Source organism: Mesoplodon densirostris, chromosome 2 (genome assembly GCF_025265405.1).
Source record: "Mesoplodon densirostris isolate mMesDen1 chromosome 2, mMesDen1 primary haplotype, whole genome shotgun sequence".
Taxonomy (NCBI): domain Eukaryota; kingdom Metazoa; phylum Chordata; class Mammalia; order Artiodactyla; family Ziphiidae; genus Mesoplodon; species Mesoplodon densirostris.
The window spans coordinates 61,797,686-61,820,200 of NC_082662.1; the positions used below are offsets into that span (position 1 = coordinate 61,797,686).

The following is a 22,515-nucleotide window of genomic DNA, read 5'->3' on the forward strand; positions in this document are numbered from 1 at the left end:
CTAACAACAGCCTGTGCCGGAGCCGGGAGAAGGCGACCATTTCAGTTCTCCGCCGGACTGGGATTTTTCTTCTCACAATTTGGGGAAGCCCGAGTGGAGGTCAGAGGGGCAGGCGAGTATCTCAAAAAGAGGCCGAGGGCTGTGAATGTGGTCACCCCCTCCCCTATTGCTGGAAAATCTCCTTGACATTTTTTACACTTTGAAGCAGCTGCAGCTGGTGTCGTCGGAAAAGGGGGTGGGAAAAAAGAGAGGGGGCGGGGAGAGCACGGAGACACAGCCAAGAGCCAGGAGCAGCGCCTCCTCGCCTGCCAATCCTGGCACCTGTTCACCGAGCCACTGCACCGAGGAGGACCCCACTCCGGGCGAACCCTGGGCTCGAAGCCACGGACACTCAGCCCCTGGGCAGCGGGTTCTCGTTGGAGGGACCTGCAACCGCCCACTCGGCCGCCGCCTGCAGCCGCGGGAGCGCACTGCCCCTCCGAACCGCCCGCTGCGCCCCGGTCCCCGGGGATCCTCGCCCTGGAGAGGCGCGGCAGCGGGCAGGGGGTGTTACGGAGTTGGGTGCAAGATTCGCCTTTTCTGCTCGGATCTTCTCCGCCCAGGATTCATTGTCTGTGGAGCCTTCTGGGGGGGGGGGGGGAGGGAGCTGCGCCTCCGCCACCGCCGCTGCCTCTTCTGCTGCGGTCGCTAGCGCGGCGCGCAGGGCAGGCGGAAGCTGGGCAGTGGATGCGCTCCTGCCTCCCCCGCCAGCGCTTCGGGCTTCCCCTCGGCTGCTTCCCGCCGGAACCTCTCCAGGTGTCCACCTGAAGGACACGAGCATCATGGTCTAACGTGGCACCTGCCTGGAATCCCCTCTTTCTCCTCTTCTCCTCCTTCACCCCTCCTCTCCTCCGAGGACCCTCGTGCCCACTCCACTGCGGACCCCCGAACACTTAAAGGAATAACCCTTGGCAGCTGCACGATTCACTCTCTCCGGAACCTCATGGGCAGTTTCTCCCGCCGGCGATGTGAGTAGGACACTATTGCTCCGTGGGCAAGGGGGTTGCGGGGGCCTCGCCACGACAGCCACAGCGCCCGAGGTGTGGGACCCGGGTGGCCGACGGGGGCGGGGGTGGGAGGACCGGAGCCTTCAGCGCCCTCTGGGAGCTGCTTGCGCGGTTGCCCGCGGAGGCGGCGGGGAGGTGGTAGGTTGCGGGGCATTTAGAATGGGGTGCTAGCTGTGCGGGTGCAGGGGAGCGCCGAGCGGCCTGGGCTGGAGGGTGAGCTTAAAGGGTTACATACTGCAAAAAGGAAAGGTAAAGAGCTAGATTGGGGTGCTGGTGCTGGGACCGTTGGTTGAGCTGAGATTGATCTTAGTTCTTTATTATCTTGGGTATCTCCAGTCAGTTTTTTCCTGGAGATGTCTGAAGGATGAAGCGCTCGTTTGATACTCTCTCTCTCTCTCTCTCTCTCTCTCTCTCTCTCTCTCTCTCACACACACACACACACACACACACACACACACACACACACACAAACACACTTGTGGCAGGTCGCGTTTGTCCCTTTATCTTAGAAGCTGTAGTATTCCTGTTTGATGTCTATTTGTTTGAAAAATACAATTAGAAAATCTTTATGCCTTTGGGGATTGAAGGGAACGGGTGGGGTTTTGGGGAGGGGATGAAGGGAAAGAAGGAGTATGAGAGACTGGAAGACCGAAAGAACTGGGGGAGCGATGGAGCGAAAGCTTTCTCCCTGGGAGTCAGGGAAAGCGATGTCTCCTTCCCCCTAAGCTAGACAACTCCTGCCCACACATCTTCTTTGTGCTGCACGGTGAAGCTGGTGAGCCAGATCTATTCCCAATCTCAGTGCTCAGCCCCCTTCAGCCTCTTGCATCCTCCTCTTAGAGTCATTAATGATGCAGGACTAGTTTCAGATCCGACGTGGAAAGAGGGAGGGAAGCACATTAACATGACGATAACCACAGCACCTTAGCTCACGGACAACTCAATTGGCTGCCACAGGGTGTCCTGCCTTACAGTTTGCAGAGTCAAGAATGGGGGTGAGGGAATGCGGCTTGTACAGAATGCCTTTAAAAAGAGTGTGACAATAATAACGGAGATGGCTGCAGAATTGCTTCATTATACTACTTCTTGCCCATCAGGGCTGCATAAAGGACCCGCCTCCGCCCTCTCCCTCGCTGTCTCCTCCCCATCAAGTCACAAAGCGAGCGGGCTGGGCGAGAGGGCACAGCGCCAGGCAGAGAAGGGAAGGGTCACTTTCACAACTCCCGGGAATCGGCTTCAGGAAGGAAGCATCTGAGACTCCCACGACTCCCACGTTCCTTTCGAAGTTGTCCTTTAAAAGAAATTAGAAAAGGTGTGTGTATGGGGGGTAGGGGGATTACGCTCAGCGAGACATAAAAGGTCCTCCACCTGCTCTTTTCCATTACTTTCCCAATACACTTTCGAATTTACCTGCAATGGTAACTGGGTCACCACGTAAAGATGTGTACCTGTTTACATTGAAATGTGGTTCTCTTGGTAGATGAAAAGCAATTTGTATGTGAGCATATTTTAACCTGGGTAAAATTTCTAAGCACAGTAGAGATTTTATAGCGTGGGCGAGAAGAGTGCATTCCAGTGAAAGTAGGACACGTGATCTCCAACAGGAGCGATACAGTATTAGGAACTCGATTTTCTTTGTTCCAGGCTGAGCCGATGAGATGCTCGGCATCCGTGTGGCTTAAGTCCTCCTTTAAGGGGGAAAAATAATAAAGTTGAAGGGGGCGAGAATAGAATGTGGAGAAGCACGAGTAGATACCTGTGAAGGGTTTGAACCTTCTGCTCTGCCGCCCACCTTTCCTCTTTTACTGCCCACCTTCCACCCACCCCCGCCCCTCGCCCCAGCTAGCCCCCTATTTAAAAGTGAGGCATTCCTTCCGGGAGACGTGGCGGAAAAGTTCTCCAGCCCCTGCACACGTGGGTTCTCTAGCGCCTCAGAACCTGCTGCGTTTCTCAACAGATTCTGCCACCTCCCCAGTCCAAGTGTCACGCCTCCATCCAGGCGTCTTGAACTGACTTCACAGACTCTTAAGAGAAACACCACGAGATTTTGTGCAAAAGACAGTAGAGCAGAGTCACATCCTTGCTTCTTGGAAACCATTGATCGCACCGGGAAAGAATGAGAAAGTAGGGCTGTAGGAATGATTTTAATTTTCCTTAAAAGTAAGTCATATGACTAAAGTATATTGAGGGTGGTGTTTAGCGCTCTTTGCGTTTTGGACTCGCGAGGAGTGTATCAGGCATGTGGAATGTCCTGGGGTGTGATTATTTATTAATTTAATGGAGGTAGAACTTGTTCTAGACCCACCATTTAATTAGTTCCCTGACTTGGAGATTTCTTATTTCATTTTCACTCCATGTTTTATAAGCGATCTTAATGGGCTGAAGTTTTTAAAAATGTGGGCTATTTCTGTCCTGTGCTGCATTGCATCATACTAGTATGTGTTGGTAAGGAAAGCAGAGTCAATTTCCATGACATATTATGAAGTGAGAGTTCTTTATACAGTTTTAAAAATACTTGACTGCCCAAGAAAAGATGTGTACTTGCCATGGCAACCCTTACATTCCCCATCACGTGTGCCTGCACATATGCAGCTTCAGAATTAGAAAGCACTTCTTAAAGAAATAAACCTGCTTCAGTTACAGTAGCCATGTTTTATTCCGAATTTTAGTGCTGCTTTAGTCTGGCATTAAAATTTCTTAGTTAAAATCTCATTCCACTTTTGTTTGTAAGCTTTTAATTTTTCTGCTTCCTCTATAAAATATAGAACATAGCTTAAAGTGCTTTTGTGCATCTGTATTTTTGTGTGCTTTTGATTTAAAAATTGCAAAGATATAGATTAATATCACTATGAATTTTTATCAATTATGAAATCATTAAATGACTGTATTATCCACATGGTGTTAATTCTCAGGGGTATTTCTTAGATCTCTCTCATTTGCAGTTCATAGTACATGGTAATACTTGATATAAAAACCTAGTGTCTTTAATTATGACTTAAAATGTCCACCTTTTAAAAATAGTTGAAAAAATAAATAAGACAGTTGAAAATTTGAAAATAAGTTATGTTTTCATTGATGTATCAAAATTACACCTATTTTTACTATAATTTTATCTTCTGATGACTGTTGCCCCAGTATAAGGATGGATCCCTCATTCCATGATATTATAATTTCATTTCATATCCAAATTAACAGAGTGCACAAAGAGTAACCAACTATTGATAAATTACCATCTGAGTTATTTCTGGATCTATATTCTATTCTTTTTCCTTCACATAAATTATTTCATAATTTTTGGAAAATTCTTCATTTAGAGAATATATGCTATTCATTGAGTATAATAATTATAACAACCACATAACCAATGAAAGACATTACTTGGAGTACTTTGGTCTCTCCAGTAAGAATGGCTGCTTTGTAGAGTATCATCCATATTCTTTTTTGGCTGAGTCTAGTCAGTCACGTGAATTGGCAAGATGGCTTTGTGGGAAACGTTAATTCACATCTGTGACACAGAACAGACCTTTAGTTTGTGCCAAGCTAAATGACCATTAAGTAATTCATATCTTCAAGGAAGGACATACTGAAGATGATTCTAGGATCTTCTGAGAACCTTGACATTTTTACTTTGAAGCCGTTTACTACATCAGTATTCAGTGGAGGGTTTTTAATGTCTCAGGATTAAAAATTGGAATTTTAAGATTAAAATAGCAATTTGACCATATAGTGTAGCTATTAAATTCTACTCTGAGGAACCACAAAATCAGAAAAGAGATGCCTAGATGGTAGGTTTTGTATGTATGTTAAAATACTGATTCATGAATTGTCAATGAAAACTCAAATTTTAAAGTGGTACTATAAATCAACAATGTTTGAAAAATGATGGCCACAAAACAGTAATATTTTTCCTTTATGAAGTTTTTAGCCAGGTTTTGTGAATAGGGTTTGAATCATTAGAAATATCCATGTTTTTATAGAAAATACTCTAGTGAATTATCCTGAGGTAGTGAAAGAGGATTAAGAAAACCATAGGTACTCCCAGAATTAACATGTGATCCTGGAACTACAAACCAGCCTCTTTTAATGCTGTAAAATAGAAGTAGTAATAGTTGCTAATTTATAATTCTAGTACATAGCAAATAATAAGACAAAATGGTACATTTTAGAAGAGTGCAACATAAACTTTTTGGTACAAATGAAGTTTTCTATAGTAATGTGTGTGTGTGTGTGTGTGTGTGTGTGTTTATATGTAGTGATGGCATAGTATGTTTTTAAGGTATCCATTTAAATAGTTAAATATGTTTATTTCCTATCTTGGAATTAAGTGATATGCTTAAAATTCTTGAGCTTTTGTGGTCAGGAACCATCCCTTGTCATCTGGCTTCTCTTACCATAGTGTATAATTATAGTAACAACTACCAGCTCCTAAAGACCTACCATGAGTCAGGTGCCTTATTTCAAAATAATCCTTTAAGAAGCATTATTCTCACCATTTGAAAGATTGGAAAATTTAGATTCAAAGACAGAAGTGATACGTCCATGTCACATAGCTACAAGGTGATGATTTAAACCCAGATTTGGCTCCTGTACCATTTTCTCCATACTATGCCTTCTCCTTCATAGGCAAAAATTGTTGCTTGTTAGATGACAGAAATCTGTAGATCATTGAATTATTTCCTAATGAATAAAAAAAACTTAATATTTTGAAACAACTTTTCAAAGTGGTCGACCTATTTGGCAATAATGCACCATATTGCTTTTGTGACCACCATTTAATATTGGTACAGAAGATACTGCTGCTTATATTCCTGGCATAATTAATTCATGACAGAAACATTTAATAGACTATTAGAATCTGTCATATAAAAGTACATTAAGGAAGTTTTCAATAAAGCAATTTTGAGTCAATAGCTGTAATATCTACTTTGAAATTGTGATTTGATATATAAACCTCTGGAGAGTTATCACATATGCTATGTAAATTATTAACCATAAAAGAAAAATTATCATTTGTCATTCAATGACACATGGAAAATTTATTAAATAAATTTAATAACCCAAAGGATTTCCTGCATATACTCACTTTCACTGTACTGTTCACTGCCTGATAAATTACTTAAAATCTCTGTAGAAAAATATTATTTCACTTTAATAAACATGAAAGCAACAGTAGTTACCAGAGATGAAGTACTGAAATTTATATTAGCATTGACATGATCTATTTAAATATTTTAACATTAGCGTAGATGCTTAACATTGTTTAAATACTTCATTTACTGGCTTCTTAAAGATGCAGTTTCTTCAGTTGTGCCAGGGTACTTTTACTCTACATGAAGTTCAGTAAGTTGAGAGCATGTTTAGCCTCAGGTGATGGTTATCCCAGGCCCAAGGTGGTAGCATAACAAATTTGCTAAGAGCAAGAGAATAACAGGATATATGTGGAAGTGTGTGTGTGGTGTGTGTGTATGTTCAGATGGACAGAATTAAATTTTGTGCTCTTCAAGAGGTAAAATAGTATGAGAACAAGTGAGACTCTGTAGGTTTCAGTTATACAAAAGAGGTAGGTGACCTGAAAAGAAAAATACTGATAGTGTAAGTACTATCATTATGAGATTTTCACAGGGAGAAAGAGAAGGAGGTGGTATACAGAGCTAGCAGAGGAAAAGATGGGAAAAACAGTCTAAGAGAGCATTTGATTTAATTCCCCAAGAAAAAAATTACAGGCTTTTATGCTATTATTATACTAAAAGAGATAAATATAGGTTTGTGTAGTGGCAAAATATTTTATAGATGGCTGTCTGCATTATCAAATTATTTGATAATGGAAGGAAAGGCAAGAAATGAACCTTACTGAGATAGTGCCTAAATGTTATGAAGACCTTTGCTGTACTAAAAAGGTGAGTAATGGATACAAAGCTAAAATGTGTCAGCTGAATTTGAAGAATTAATGTGACACAAATGGTGTAACTAAAATAAAAGTGCAAATAATTAGACTTCTTGAATATTAACTGGTTAGGTTTTCTGCATCTAATGCATTCACCATTGCAGTTCTTACCATGAGTAGGCATCTTACAGAGTCATTAGAATGGAGATGTACCTCCGAATACATATTCTTAGCACTGACATCACATTGAATATTTATTCCGGTGTTATTCTGAGTTGGTGTAACTCAAGACATGAAAAAAATTTTCTTCCCTACTTCAAGTGTGATTAATTTCTTAAGACAATTATAAAAGCTATTATAATTAAATCAAATACCTATTTAAACTTCGAGTGATTGTTAAATATTTGCAATATCCTTAGGGTAATACCATATTGTTGAACACTGAGCATACCACACACATACACATACAGCTGTAATTGCTCTGTTTTATAATACATACTCTCACATAGCTGTCATCTTACTATTTCATGAGTTCATAACATTTCAGAGAGGGAAAAGACTTTAGAGGGTCTTATTTTACAACAGAGGAAACTAAGCCCAGATAAGTGTGCTTTCTTGTACAAGGTCACACATCTGTTAGTGAGAGAAACATAAATAGAACCAGATCTCTTGGCTTCCAACCTCGGCCACTAAAACCACACCCTTGGAACTACTGGAAATTTTACACCTTAGCAAAGGGAAATAAGGATGGAAACCTTAGTCTACTAAATTCACTTCATGAAGTCAGCCAACAAGATGACGCACCCAAAATACATTTCTTTCTCATTTCATTTTTGGCTTGAATTTTGGCCTGAGTTTTTATTTAGCCTAAGTTTTTTGGACAATTGCCTTATCTTTCCACTTTGATTTGACTATCTAGGCAGTTTAATTCTATAAATTTACCATCTGTTAAGTATTCTATTTTAAAAAATGTACCATTATTTAAGAAATATGGAATTCATTTCACTAATATTAAAGTATTCTAAGTTTGGATACTACAGCCTTTTTAATGAAAATTAAAATGTTCTTTTAAATTATTGATCTATTTAGAATAATGCCAACTAAATATTAGATGATGGAGGAAAGTTCAATTCCTTTTAAATAAATGAATTTTCTTCTAAATTTGCTAATTTCATTAAGGATAATCAATGATTTTTCTTACCAGAAAACAAGAATTATTTAAAGTTAGGTTAGGCCTTTCTATAAAATATTGCCTTGAATATTGATTAGGAATACATTTTAATCAGGAAAATAAAATATGATATAGTTGAAATTTTTAAAAATATACTCATTTCTGTTAATTTGTTTTGCATTACAAAGTTATATTTTGAAGGGTCCTTTGAAATAATAAATTCCTTCTTACTGCTAAATATCTACTTACTTATCTGTTATGTTATGATTGTTATGACTTTAAAGAAGGGAATTCTCTGTTCTTTCATGAGACAAATTGAAACAAATATTTCTCATTTAATGTTTTCTCTAATGCTAAAATTCTGAACACATTTTATCTAGAATCTTCAGTTACTGGGAAACTTAAGACGAGATGTTTTCTAACCTACTACCAAAACATATTAGCAACAATTATAAAACATTTTTGAAATGATGATGTACATCTCTTAAAATATGTATTTGGCTTATAAATAATGGCATACAGAAATATCTACAAACAAAATTTTACTTAACAAGACTACCTGCATAGCCACATCTCATAACCATTTTTAAAGGACAGATGAAAACTTCTTAGTGTAGCAATAATGTTTAAAATTGAAGAAAAAAATATAGTGACTAAATTAGTTCATTACATATCAGAACGTTAGCTCTGCTTTTCATTTGTGGAATGGTTCTTATTCATGCCAGCTTTCAGTGTACTGTTCTGGGACTCGTGGGTGTTATAGAATGGAACATATTTCAGTATCTGTGAATATAATCCCACACACCATTTTACATGACAAAATCTGAATGTCCTAAGAATAGGTGTTAAAGGTAAGACAAAATGTCAACTTTTACCGGCCCAGGGTTTGAATTACCTCCATAATAATGCTTGTTTTGTCTTTCAAATTATCTAATGCTATTTAAAGAGACATTATTTAGACAGGTACTACAAGGAGTAAGGGATCTTTTGTATTTGCTTCCTTGCTTGCTAGCTTGCTTATTTTCTTGCTTGCTTGCTTTTTCTATCTCGACATAACTAAGGTTTGCTTCCTGCAGAATAAAAGTAAGCTGCTGAAACTCAAACATAGTGGATACCAAAGTGGGATATGAACAAGGGGAGAGGTGCAAAGGTGATGTATTCTTTGTACTTTGGTACAGAAACTACTAGAACTGCAACGTATATCTATTTTCTATATAACAATTATGAAGAAAATAAGGTTTATTAGTAAATATAGTTATTAATATAGTTACTAAATATAGTTATTAATAGTTAATAAATATATGAATTAACAGATGGGGTACATGCTCATTTACGAAAATATATTGGAAAAACTAGGGAGATGGGTAATTGAGAATGCATTTATCTTAAAGTCTAAAATGTGCTGGTGAGTAAAAAGTTAGAGCATGGTTTGTACAAACAGTGTTTAATGTCTGCCTTTCCTAAATATAATTGTATATATGTCAAGCTCTTAGTCCTAGGTGCATTCTTTATGCATCTTATCCTAAATACACCCTCTGAGCCAGGCCAGGGACCCTTGTCTCCTGGAACAGTTGGCAAGGTATATATCTTCTCTACTCTTTGTTAATTAGCATAAATTCAGCTGTGAATACATGGTGTAATAGTGACTGCTAGTGGAATAACATCAGTCTCTTTGCACACAGTCTTGGGGATGCACTTGTCACCCCTTTTGGCTCTGCATGTGACAAGGACAGCCCCAAAGCTCAAGAGTACATGTCTTCTTTGCATGTGTAAAGTTATCCACGATTTTTAGAATGGGATATATTCTTAATCTTCTTCTCCTTTTTCCAAGTAGAATTTCTTTGTATGATAATGTGTGAAAGATAGGAATGCAGAAAAAAGAAAATTGAATTTGGATTCTGGGAATATGGATGAATATTTTCTTGTCTTAAATGTCACTTAATGTTTTTAATATTTTTGTTTAACAATGGATAAAATATATTCTTTGGTATAAAAGTAGGGCATTTTAGGACATTTACTGAGAGTTAAGAATTATAGTCTGATGGGCTCATATTATAAAAAGTAATATAATAGCTTCCAGTATTTACACTGAGAAGGAAGGCAACAAAAAACCCTATGATGTTACTTGAAAGGTTTTACACTCTCTTCTCGTTCTGAGACATGCGAGAAATTTACCCTTAAGCTGAGTAAAGATCACTGTTAAGTTGGTACATTCTTTTTAGAATGCTTAGTTAAATGAAATATATATGACTATTAATACACTTTAATGAAACTTTAGAGTGATTTGATTACATTTTTTAAAAGATCAAAGCTTTAAACTGTGTGATTTGTGTGATCACCCAAGATCACTGTAAGTTGGTCTTTTGGGGATTCTTCAAAATGTGAATATGTATCATTCTTAGCATCCTTAAGTAATTGATTAAGTGGCTGTCTCCAAAACTAGCACATGTATAGTGGCTCAACTTGATTTTTATTCCTAGCATACTAGTTCACAGCATAGTGCAGAAAAAACACATGTTGTGTGAATGAATTGTTTCATTTATGCCTCTGAATGTCTCTGACTCTTGCAGCATTTAGTGTGGTTCCTTTGGATTTTCCTCTCTTTCCTTTTTGAGAACATCATAGGATTTAAGTCCCCAGTCCCTCTTTGCAGTTAGGCTGACATGTGACTTAATTTGGCCAATGCAATAGGAGCTAAAAGTGAGGAGTATGTCTTTTGAATACAAGTATTTATGACCTAGTGCACTATTTGCTCTTCACCTGATACAGCAATTAAAGACACATTTGTCATAATGGGGCCTCCATTAGCCTGGTCCATTAACAATTACACTAAATAAAGTCACCCCTTTCAACATGTAACATGAGCAAGAGTGAATGCATTGTTGCATTAAGATTTGGGGCAGTGTTTGTTACTCAAGATAACCTAGATTTTCCTTCCTTTCAAATTCACTGAATGAAATTCTATTGAAAGAATCCTGATGTCCAGTTTATGGTGTCACAATTATAGGGCTGTTTTATGGACATGCCTCTAGTTTACATTTTAATATAAAATTGTATTCAATTCCCATTTATATTCTGTCTACAAGAGACCCACTTCAGACCTAGGGACACATACAGACTGAAAGCGAGGGGATGGAAAAAGAGATTTCATGCAAATGAAAATCAAAAGAAAACTGAGGTAGCAATACTCATATCAGATAAAAGACTTTAAAATAAGACAGTTACAAGAGACAAGGAAGGACACTACATAATGATCAACGGATCAATCCAAGAAGAAGATATAACAATTATAAATATATATGCACCTAACATAGAAGTACTCCAATACATAGAGAAAATGCTAACAGCTATAAAAGAGGAAATTGACAGTAACACAATAATACTGGGGGACTTTAACACCTCACTTACACCAATGGACAGATCATCCAAACAGAAAATTAATAAGGAAACACAAGCTTTAAGTGACACAATAGACCAGACATTTAATTGATATATAGGACATTCCATCCAAAAACAGCAGATTACACTTCCTTCTCAAGGGTACACAGAAGATTCTCCAGGATAGATCATATCTTCGATCACAAATCAAGCCTCGGTAAATTTAAGAAAATTGAAATCATATAAAGCATCTTTCCCAACCACAATGCTATGAAATTAGAAATCAATTACAGGGGAAAAATGTAAAAAACACATGGAGGCTAAAGAATAATTACTAAACACCCAAGAGATCACTGAAGAAATCAAAAATGAAATCAACAAATACCTAGAGACAAATGACAATGAAAACACGATGATCCAAAACCTATGGGATACAGCAAAAGCAGTTCTAAGAGGGAAGTTTATAGCAATACAATACTACCTCAAGAAATAAGAAAAATTTAACTTTACACCTAAAGGAACTAGAGAAAGGAAAACAAACAAAATGCAAAGTTAGTAGAAGGAAAGAAATCATAAAAACCAGAGCAGAAATAAATGAAATAGAAATGAAGAAAACAATAGCAAAGATCAATAAAACTAAAAGCTGGTTCTTTGAGAAGATAAACAAAATTGATAAACCTTTAGCCAGACTCATCAAGAAAAATGAGGGAGAGGACTCAAATCAATAAAATTAGAAATGAAAAAGGAGAAGTTACAATGGACACTGCAGAAATACAAAGCATCATAAGAGACTACTACAAGCAACTCTATGCCAATAAAATGGACAACCTGGAAGAAATGGACAAACTCTTAGAAAGATATAACCTTCCAAGACTGAAGCAGGAAGAAATGGAAACTATGAACAGACCAATCACAAGTAATGAAATTGAAACTGTGATTAAAAATCTTCCAACTTCACAAAAGTCCAGCACCAGATGGCATCTATCAAACATTTAGAGAAGAGCTAACACCCATCCTTCTCAAACTCTTCCAAAAAATTGCAGAGGAAGGAACACTCCCAAACTCATTCTACTAGGCCACCATCACCCTGGGCTTTCTATCTTCTTCCATTAATCTATATTTCTGTAAAAAAGAAAATTATAGACCAATATCACTGATGAATATGGATGCAAAAAACCTCAACAAAATACTAGCAAACAGAATCCAATAACACATTAAAAGGATCATACACCATGCTCAAGTGGGATTTATCCCAGGGATGCAAGGATTCTTCAATATACACAAATCAATCAATGTGATAGACCATATTAACAAATTGAAGAATAAAAACCATATGATCATCTCAATCGATGCAGAAAAAGCTTTTGACAAAATTCAACATCCATTTATGATAAAAACTCTCCAGAAAGTGGGCATAGAGGGAACCTACCTCAACATAATAAAGGTCATATATGACAAACCCATAGCAAACATCATTCTCAATGGTGAAAAACTGAAAGCATTTCCTCTAAGATCAGGAAGAAGACAAGGATATCCACTCTTGCCACCATCATTCAGCATAGTTTTGGAAGTCCTAGCCACAGCAGTAAGAGAAGAAGAAGAAATAAAAGGAATACAATTGGGAAAAGAAATAAAACTGTCACTGTTTGCAGATGACATGATACTATACATAGAGAATCCTAAAGATGCTACCAGAGAACTACTAGAGCTAATCAATGAATTTGGAAAGTTGCAGGATACAAAATTAATGCACAGAAATCTCTTACATTCCTATACACTAACAACAAAAGATCAGAAAGAGAAATTAAGGAAACAATCCCATTCACCATTGCAACAAAAATCATAAAATAACTAGGAATAAACCCACCTAAGTAGGTAAAAGACCTGTACTCAGAAAAGTATAAGACACTGATGAAAGAAATCAAAGATGACACAAATAGAGAGATATAACATGATCTTGGATTGGAAGAATCAATATTGTTAAAATAACTATACTACACAAAGCAATCTACAGATTCAATGCACTCCTTATCAAATTACCAATGGCATTTTTTACAGAACTAGAAAAAAAATCTTAAAATTTGCTTGGAGACAAAAATGACCCTGAATAGCCAAAGCAATCTTGAGGGTAAAGAAACGGAGCTGGAGGAATCAGACTCCCTGACTTCAGAGTATACTACAAAGCTACAGTAATCAAGACACTATGGTACTGGCACCAAAACAGAAATATAGATCAATGGAACAGGAAAGAGAGTCCAGAGATAAACCCATGCACCTATGGTCAACTAATCTATGACAAAGGAGGCAAGGATATACAATGGAGAAAAGACAGTCTCTTCAATAAGTGGTGCTGGGAAAACTGGACAGCTACATGTAAAAGAATGAAATTAGAACACTCCCTAACACCATACACACAAAAAAAATTCCAAATGGATTAAAAATCTAAATGTAAGACCGGATACTATAAAACTCTTAGAGGAAAACACAGGAAGAAAACTCTTTGACATAAATCACAGCAAGATCCTTTTTGACTTACCTCATAGAGTAATGGAAATAAAAACAAAAATAATCAAATGGGACCTAATGAAACTTAAAAGCTTTTGCACAGCAAAGGAAACTATAAACAAGATGAAAAGACATCCCTGAGAATTGGAGAAAATATTTGCAAATGAATCAATGTACAAAGGATTAATCTCCAAAATATATAAACAGCTCATGCAGCTCAATATTAACAACACAGACAACCCAATCAAAAAATGGGCAGAAGCCCTAAATAGACATCTCTCCAGAGAAGACATACAGATGGCCAAGAGGCACATGAAAAGATGCTCAACATCACTAATTATTAGAGAAATGCAAATCACAACTACAATGAGGCATCACCTCACACCAGTCAGAATGGCCATTATCAGAAAATCTACAAACAACAAATGGTGGACAGGGTGTGGAGAAAAGGGAACCCTCTTGCTCTGTTGGTGGGAATGTAAATTGATACAGCCATTATGGAGAACCATATGGAGGTTTCTTAAAAAACTAAGAATAGAATTACCATATGACCCAGCAGTCCCACTACTGGGCATATACCCAGAGAAGACTGTCATTCAAAAAGACACATGCACCCCAATGTTCACTGCAGCACTATTTACAATAGCCCGGACATGGAACCAACCTAAATGTCCATCGAGAGATGAATGGATAAAGAAGATGTAGCACATATATACAATGGAATATTACTCAGCCATAAAAAGGAATGAAATTGGGTCATTTGTAGAGACGTGGATGGACCTAGAGACTGCATACAGAGTGAAGTAAGTCAGAAAGAGAAGAACAAATACCATATGCTAACACATATATATGGAATCTAAAAAAAAAAATTGTTTCTGAAGAACCTAGGGGCAGGACAGGAATAAAGACGCAGATGTAGAGAATGGACTTGAGGACATATTTTCTCATTCTGTAGCTTGTTGGGACAATACTTATGATAAAAAACTCTACCAAATCTACTAGAATCTGCAACATTTTCTCAGTTTAATACATTTTATCCATGTTCATGCATTTATTCATTCATCCATTCTGAAAATTTATTGTGCTGTTACTCTGTGCCATGCCTTGTGCTAGACAAGGCTGATTACACATGTGACCCCTGTTTTCATGGCACTTATAGCCTAATGGGGTAGGCAGACATTAAACAACTAATCACTCTAGGAATATACGACTTCAAGTAATGATAAGAGCTAAGAAGGAAAAGACCAAGGTACTGAGAGTGAATGTAATAGGGATCTGAGCAGGAGAAGTAGCATCTCTGATGAACTGATATTTAAGTAAGACATCTTAGATGATAGGAGTTAGCCAAGCAAAGAGAGGGAGAAAGAGAATTCCAGGCTGGGCAAATGGTGTATGCAAAGACTCTAAATCAGAAGAAGGTGGTGCAATGGAGGGCAGTGTAGTTGGAAAGAGGTGTGTCTGAATATTAGGGAGCAAGGAGAGACTGGCATTAATATGAGACAGGCATGAACCAGATCACTTCAGAATTTTTTGACCCAGTTAAGAATATAAGAGTTTTATTCTACATCCTATGTGAAGTCATTAAGCATTTTTAAACACAAGAGTGGTGTGAACTGATTCATATTTTTAAGTGATCACTTGAGTTGCTTTGTTTAAAGTGCATTACCAGAAGGTCAGAGAGGAAGTAGGGATTTTTAAATTAGGAGATGTTTACAGTAGGTTGGGCAAGATATTAAGGTATCTGGTGCTAGGATTTTGGTCATGGAAATGCAAAGAGGTGGATAGAAGTGAGTATGCCTTGTAGAACCTCTTGTATTCTTTGCTGAATTGATAGTGGGAGAGGGCTAGAGATAATAAGTATGGTATCAATGATTATTTCAAGATTTCTGACAGGAACAACTGGACACATGGAGGTACAATTTATTGTCTGAAGAATCCTGGATAAGGAGCTAATCTATTCAAGCGTAACTAGAACATTGACACTAATATTAAGGAAACTGAATAACTGACTGAGATATTGAGGAAGCATGAATCAGAGCATCAGTTTATAAACCTAAACATCCCTATATAAAATTACTGGAAATGTAGTGAATACTTTTGTGGGGAAAATAATTAAAGCCTCTTTTTAAGAAAAAAAAAGTTTTCAAATAAATGATAATTGAGTATGCATTAGAGTGACTCGCTTGATATTGCTCTCTTGCTTTTCTTCTAATTATTCTCTGGCATGAAAAGAAAACATGAATGTGTATCCATTCCTTTTGAACACTAATTTCTTCCACCTGTTTCTGTTACGCTTTAAAGTTTGGAAAGAGCAATTTACTTCTGGTCCTTTTACATTTGGTTGCCTGAGATGAACAGAAGGCTGTTAACTGTTGGTATAGTTTGTTTTAAGCAGCCCATCTCAAGTATTTCCTATTCTCTTGTAGCCCTGTAACTACCCTGGTATCCATGCTGCGTACTTCTCTGGACAAGGCCACACACATTTGCAAGTTATCACCTGTGTGGTCCCTTTCCTTTAGGCCTTCACACCTATAATTTTCTAATACTAAGTTCTGTCAGTTCAGACACATTGTAAATTGCTGCCCAGAGAGTGCATATGTAAGTAAAATGATAATCTTTTTATTTATGTACATATTATGGATATATTATTTAGGAATATGTTCAGCTGCAAGTAACCAACAATTTGTGGCTTAACTGAGTAAAATATTATTTTACCCCTTCTTCCAGTTAGTATTTGCAGTGGTAACTAAAAACCGCAAAACATTTCAGTGGCTTACAACCACAAACATTTATTTCTCACTTACAGCACCAACTTTGCATTGCTCTGTTCACCCAGTCTTCTCACTCCAGCCTCCAGGCTGAAGGAGTACCCTTATCTGGGATGTGTTGTTTTCCTGGTAGAGGACAGGAACAAGAGTCCAAACTGACCCACTCAAGTTCAGTGAAAGCTTCTGCTCACACATAGTGTATTTTAAGTCCATTCACATTCCATTGGCTAAAACAAATCATGTAACTATAATCAAGGCTCAGTGATGCTGTTAGGGACTCTGACTCTTTTCAAATCATTGCTTATGGCTTGGGTAGCATTCTTAGCATTTATGCTTGAAAAGAGTTTTCCTACCATAACAGAACTGCCTTCAAGTGGATTGGCACCAAAGATAATAGAGGCAGTGGATATCAACTGTGAGTTCTCTTAGTTCTCTTCTTTGTTTTTGTTTTTGTTTTTTCCCCCTTTTATCCTGGCCAGCATGCAGGTCTGTTTAATACAGTACTACTTGTGTATATATTTTGATTTTTTTTTTGAGTTCAAATGTATTTTATAAACTTCTCAAATAAATTACTTGGACTATGCCCTGCTATTTCCCTAGCATAGCTATTACCCTACCATGGGGCACTTGGAAAAAATAACATTCATATTGAAATTTAGATAAATAATAATTCAGTTTTAGCTTGAGGGAAGAGAATTTATTTTTCAAACATTGAAGCTTAGTTATGAAGTAAAATTTTATTCTTTTATGAAAATCTAGAGGATCCGTGGAGTGATTTAGGGTTTAAGAATAGTTGTACTTTGGATCTCTCAGATAACTGATAGTTAACTATCAACTGATAAAGCTATAATCTGAAATTCCTTTTAATGTTCAAAACCTTGTATATTTTATTTTTATTCAGGTCTACTTTATCTAGAACTGTGGTTTATGACCATTATTTATTTCATGAATCGTATTTTCACAAAGTTTTTTTTTTAGATGGAATCCTTAAAATTGGATGTATTTATGATTAAAATAAATTATTTGAAAGTAAATATGTAAGAGCATTTGTGTTTAAACTTCTTTGGTGTTCTTTTATTAATTAATTAATTTATTTTTGCTGTGTTGGGTCTTCATTTCTCTGCCAGGGCTTTCTCTAGTTGTGGCAAGTGGGGGCCACTCTTCATTGCGGTGCATGGGCCTCTCACTATCGTGGCCTCTCTTGTTGAGGAGCACAAGTTCCAAACGCGCAGGCTCAGTGGTTGTGGCTCACGGGCCTAGTTGCTCTGCGGCATATGGGATCCTCCCAGACCAGGACTCGAACCCATGTCCCCGGCATTAGCAAGCAGATTCTCAACCACTGCCCCACCAGGGAAGCCCTCTTTGGTGTTCTTTTGAAACCACTTGACTTCATTGCTGTGCACAGCTTTCTCTAGTTGTGGCAATCAGGGGCTACTCTTCGTTGCGGTGCACGGGCTCTTCATTGCGGTGGCTTCTCTTGTTGGAGAGCACCGTCTCTAGGGTGTATGGGCTTCAGTAGGTGTGGCGCACGGGCTTAGTTGCTGCACGGCATGCGGGACCTTCCCGGAACAGGGCTCAAACCCGTGTCCCCTGCATTGGCAGGTGGATTCTTAACCAATGCGCCACCAGGGAAGCCCATGGAACGTTTTTATCAAGTGAAACAGTACAAAAAAACTCCAATGCATAAAACAGAGGCAAGTAAGGTTGCTGTGTTTGAAAATGACTATGTTTTATATTCAAGAATTATCATGCTAAAACATAATTATTTTATAGTTTCTCACTTTCTATTTTAACAGAAAAACATTTTACCCCCAACTGGGGAAATTTTAAGAAAATATAGACATTATTTATTTTCAGTTACAGGTTACCAACAGAATTAGAGTTCAGCAAAGTCATTTGAGCTGTCTTATGGTCCAAACAGGATTGCATTGCATTAGCTCTTCCTTTTATTTTTCCTTCGATTGACAGAGGGTGATATCTGCACTGTAACTCCCGGAGGGTTTCACTTTATCACACCAAATTATCAGTGTATATTCGAGGACTCTGAAGCACAGAAAGGTATTTGGGACTGCCAGCGTTACCCCTTAATGAGTATCTTCTGTGCTCAGCTAAATAAGCAAAATGGTAGAGAGAACACGACTCCAGGATAATCTGAGGCAGTTGGAAAGGCTTACTCATTTTGCTGAATATAGCTCTTTAGTTTTGGCATTAGTTTTGGCTTTGGCTTTGGTTTTTGATTTTGTCAGAGCTTGGGATCACTTACTTCCCTCATCCTAAATATCCTGTTGTGACTGGTTATAGTTTTTATGAAAGTGAACTCCAAGCAGATCAACAAAAAAGAGCTTCAGTGGCAAAGGGGGACAGAATGATTATTTCCTCAGAATTTCATTTCTCTACTATCCTATACGACAGAAATATTTGAGGGTATTTTGGGGCTCTTCTATTTTAGAAGACATGGAATTCTTATTACCTTTGTTGGCTAACCTATATTACTCTCTTGCCTTCTGCCGTCCTGGCCTTAAATTTTTATTTTATCAAATGTCTGTCAAAATTTTATTTTGCTGCCCTCTGTGGTTTAGTGATATGAATAGTTGAATTGCAGTCAGATCAAAAATATGCTTTTAAACTTTTTTCTGTTACTTTTTTGCTGGGTAAACTTAGGAAAGTTATTTTTAATTCTCACATCATAATTTACTCACCCTTGAAACAAACATAATAATACTCATTTCACATAAATGTTGTGATGATTAAATAATTTATGTAAGAAAAAGTATCTAGCACAGTGTTGTATTAGTAATACTTTGGACATGCAAATCAAGTCACCTTATCTCCTCTCCAGTGAAAAGTTTATTAATTTGCCATTTGTTTTGGGACAAAGACCAAAATCCAAAGTTTTTTCCACAAGTCCCACAAGTCTGCCTGTTATCCACACTCCAACGTGACTTCCTACATGTCCGAAAATGTTGGTCCTCTTTCAATGCCTCGAACAGGCCTGTTACCTACAAACTTAGGGTCTTTTCCTGTGCTGTTCTCATTAAGTGCTCTCTTCACCTGGTTAACTCCTAGTCTACTTTCCTTTTTCAAATGAGTGCTCACTTCCTGTGGAAAGCCTCTGCCACCACATTCTCTTTTGGCACTGCACAATGCCATACAAAATGTTCCATACATGTTTATTGAGTGTGAACTGCTCTACTCACGTACAGTTTTATCTTTCTTATTCTTCAAACTGTCTTATCTTGGACGTTTATAAAAATGCTTCAAAATGAATACACGTACAAATGGAGTAAAAGGAGAAGAAGAAAGATAACATTTATTAATGAACTACTGTCATTTCAGGAACTCATCTAGGCATGCTATAATTTTTTTTCCTTATGTAATGCTCACTGGCTCTGTGAGCAAATATGATTTTTAGGAAAAAATAAAATTATATGTAATATTATATTACATATATGTTCATTAAAGGTCTTTGTGCCAAATTAAGAGAAAGGGAAGCATGCACAATTTATAGACTAAAAAGTAATTTTCTCTTTTGTTGAAAAGATAGAGAGTAACAGGAAGTTTTATTGCATAAGGAAAAGTTCACGTTGTAGAATGTTGTAGTTCTTTTTTTTTTCCAGGGATATATTTACCATTTGCATAGATCAGGCTAGATGAAATATAAAGCCTTTGAAAAGATGATAGTCTATATCTTACACATAATTTATATATTTGTAAATTAAGTCACTATTATGAAGATAATTCCCATCACACATGGAAATGTCTATGATGTTGATACTCATCTGCACCATAAACACAAAAAAGAGAAGCTTTGGAAAAGCTTGCAGATGTCAAGAATAAATTGTGGGCAATCACAGTTAACATTCTTAGAAGTGCAATATGTGATAAAACACTTGCAGCCAGTTAAATGAGGGCCACTGACCTGGTCAGAATGACACCTTCAGCCACCAGTGAATTCAGGAAGAAGTACATGAACTATTACCAAAATATATATCTTTCTAAAATTTTTAATTAACAAACTGTTCAATTTTTTACCTTATATATTTTATAAGGTAGTGCCTTTGGTTCCTTTATATCACAAAATTGGTGAATGTCAACTAAATACAAAACTTTGCTTACAAAAATGATTCTTAAAATGGAAGGATTATGGATGCTAGTATGAATCTATAGAGAACAGAAGGTTTTTGCAGAATTAAATCTACTATTGTTAAAAAGCAGGTGTAGCAAGAGCTGGTCTGACACTCAGTCAAGCTTACTCTCTCCAGTTATGTTACATGATAAGCCAAAATTTCAAAATAAAATTAATTTCAATTTTTGTCAATTTAAAATATTGACCCATTTAAAAATGTTTTGTTTCCTCCTATCTCTTTCCCTATATGTAAGAATTTAATATATTATTTTAATAAGTTTTTCTGACTTTAATCTCCCTCACCCATCTGTCAAATTAATCTTTGTGAAGGCCTTCCATACAAAATTAATTTTCCTTCTGGGAGATCTCCAGTAATTCCCCACTGCTTATAAAAAGTCTCAATTTCTTAAGCTGAAGCTCACAAGCTTTCAAATTTCACTTACAACTTAAACTTATTCTCTGCTCCTTCTTTTTATTTATATTCCTCTCAGTTTAAACTGAGCTGAGGTCTCCAAAGAGACCTTGTATATGCCTTCAAGGAGGAGGCATTGTGATGAAGTGGTTGAGGAGTTCTATGGATTTCCATACTCTTTACCCACTTTACCAGTAAGCTGTATGTGTTGTATGCCTAACGCTTCCTCTCCTGCCCTCTGATCTTCAGTTTACCGCTCTGTAAAATGGGGACAATTGAAATAATAACTATAAGCTCCCTCAAAGGAGTGTTTTGAAGATTACATAGGATAATAGGTACAAAGCAACAAGTAAAGAGCCTAACACTGCTAGTTGAGTCTTAATAAATGCTGCTCCTTATACCACTTGTCATATTGAGTTCATACTTCCCCTAAAAGTACCAATGAATTGCCCAAGGTCACAGTGAAGTATATGTTCTGTTGATTACAAAGACAAAACATGAAGGGAGATCATGTAGCATTTTTGGTCAGGAGCAAGGACTTTAGCTTCAGCTGTTCTGGAACTGGCTCTAATGCTGCTTTTTTCCAGCTGTGAGACCATGGACAGATTAGTCTTCCTGAGCCTTGGGTTCTGATGTGTAAAATATGCCAAGTAATCCTGTTCTGATAGGGTATTGGGGTGGGGGTGGGGGGTTAGATGAGCTAATGCATGCCAGTAACTAAAATAATTCCAATAACTCTTGATAAATGTTATTTTTTCTTTTAATTGAAAAATAAGTCTTTTCAGTTTAGTAAATGGCAATGAAGATTTTTTAAATCAAACTATTATTTTTAAAAAGGCATTTTTTTACCATTTTTCTAGATTCCACATATATGCATTAATATACGATATTTGTTTTTCTCTTCCTGACTTACTTCACTCTGTATGACAGTCTCTAGATCCATCCACGCCTCTACAAGTGACCCAATTTCATTCCTTTTAATGGCTGAGTAATATTCCATTGTATATATGAAAAATGGTACAGAAGAACCTATTTTCAGGGCAGGAATAGAGATACAGATGTAGAGAATAGCAGTGTGGACATGGCGGTGGGGGGATGAATTGGGAGATTGGGATTGACGTATGTGAACTGCCAGGTGTAAAACAGATAGCTAGTGGGAACCTGCTGTATAGCGCAGGGAGCTCAGCTTGGTGCTCTGTGGTGACCTAGATGGGTGGGATGCGGG

General features: G+C 37.4%; 1 protein-coding gene across 2 annotated transcripts in view; it reads left to right on the forward strand.

Moving 5' to 3' along the window:
• The first annotated feature begins 644 nt into the window (after positions 1–644).
• LRRC7 (leucine rich repeat containing 7) overlaps positions 645–22,515 on the forward strand; it is a 497,427-nt gene continuing 475,556 nt past the window's right edge. For both annotated transcript variants that reach the window (XM_060089953.1, XM_060089952.1), the window contains exon 1: positions 645–1,007. In XM_060089953.1, the coding sequence (XP_059945936.1) occupies positions 1,006–1,007 (2 nt within the window). In that variant the 5' untranslated portion in view covers positions 645–1,005. The remainder of the gene's footprint in view (positions 1,008–22,515) is intronic.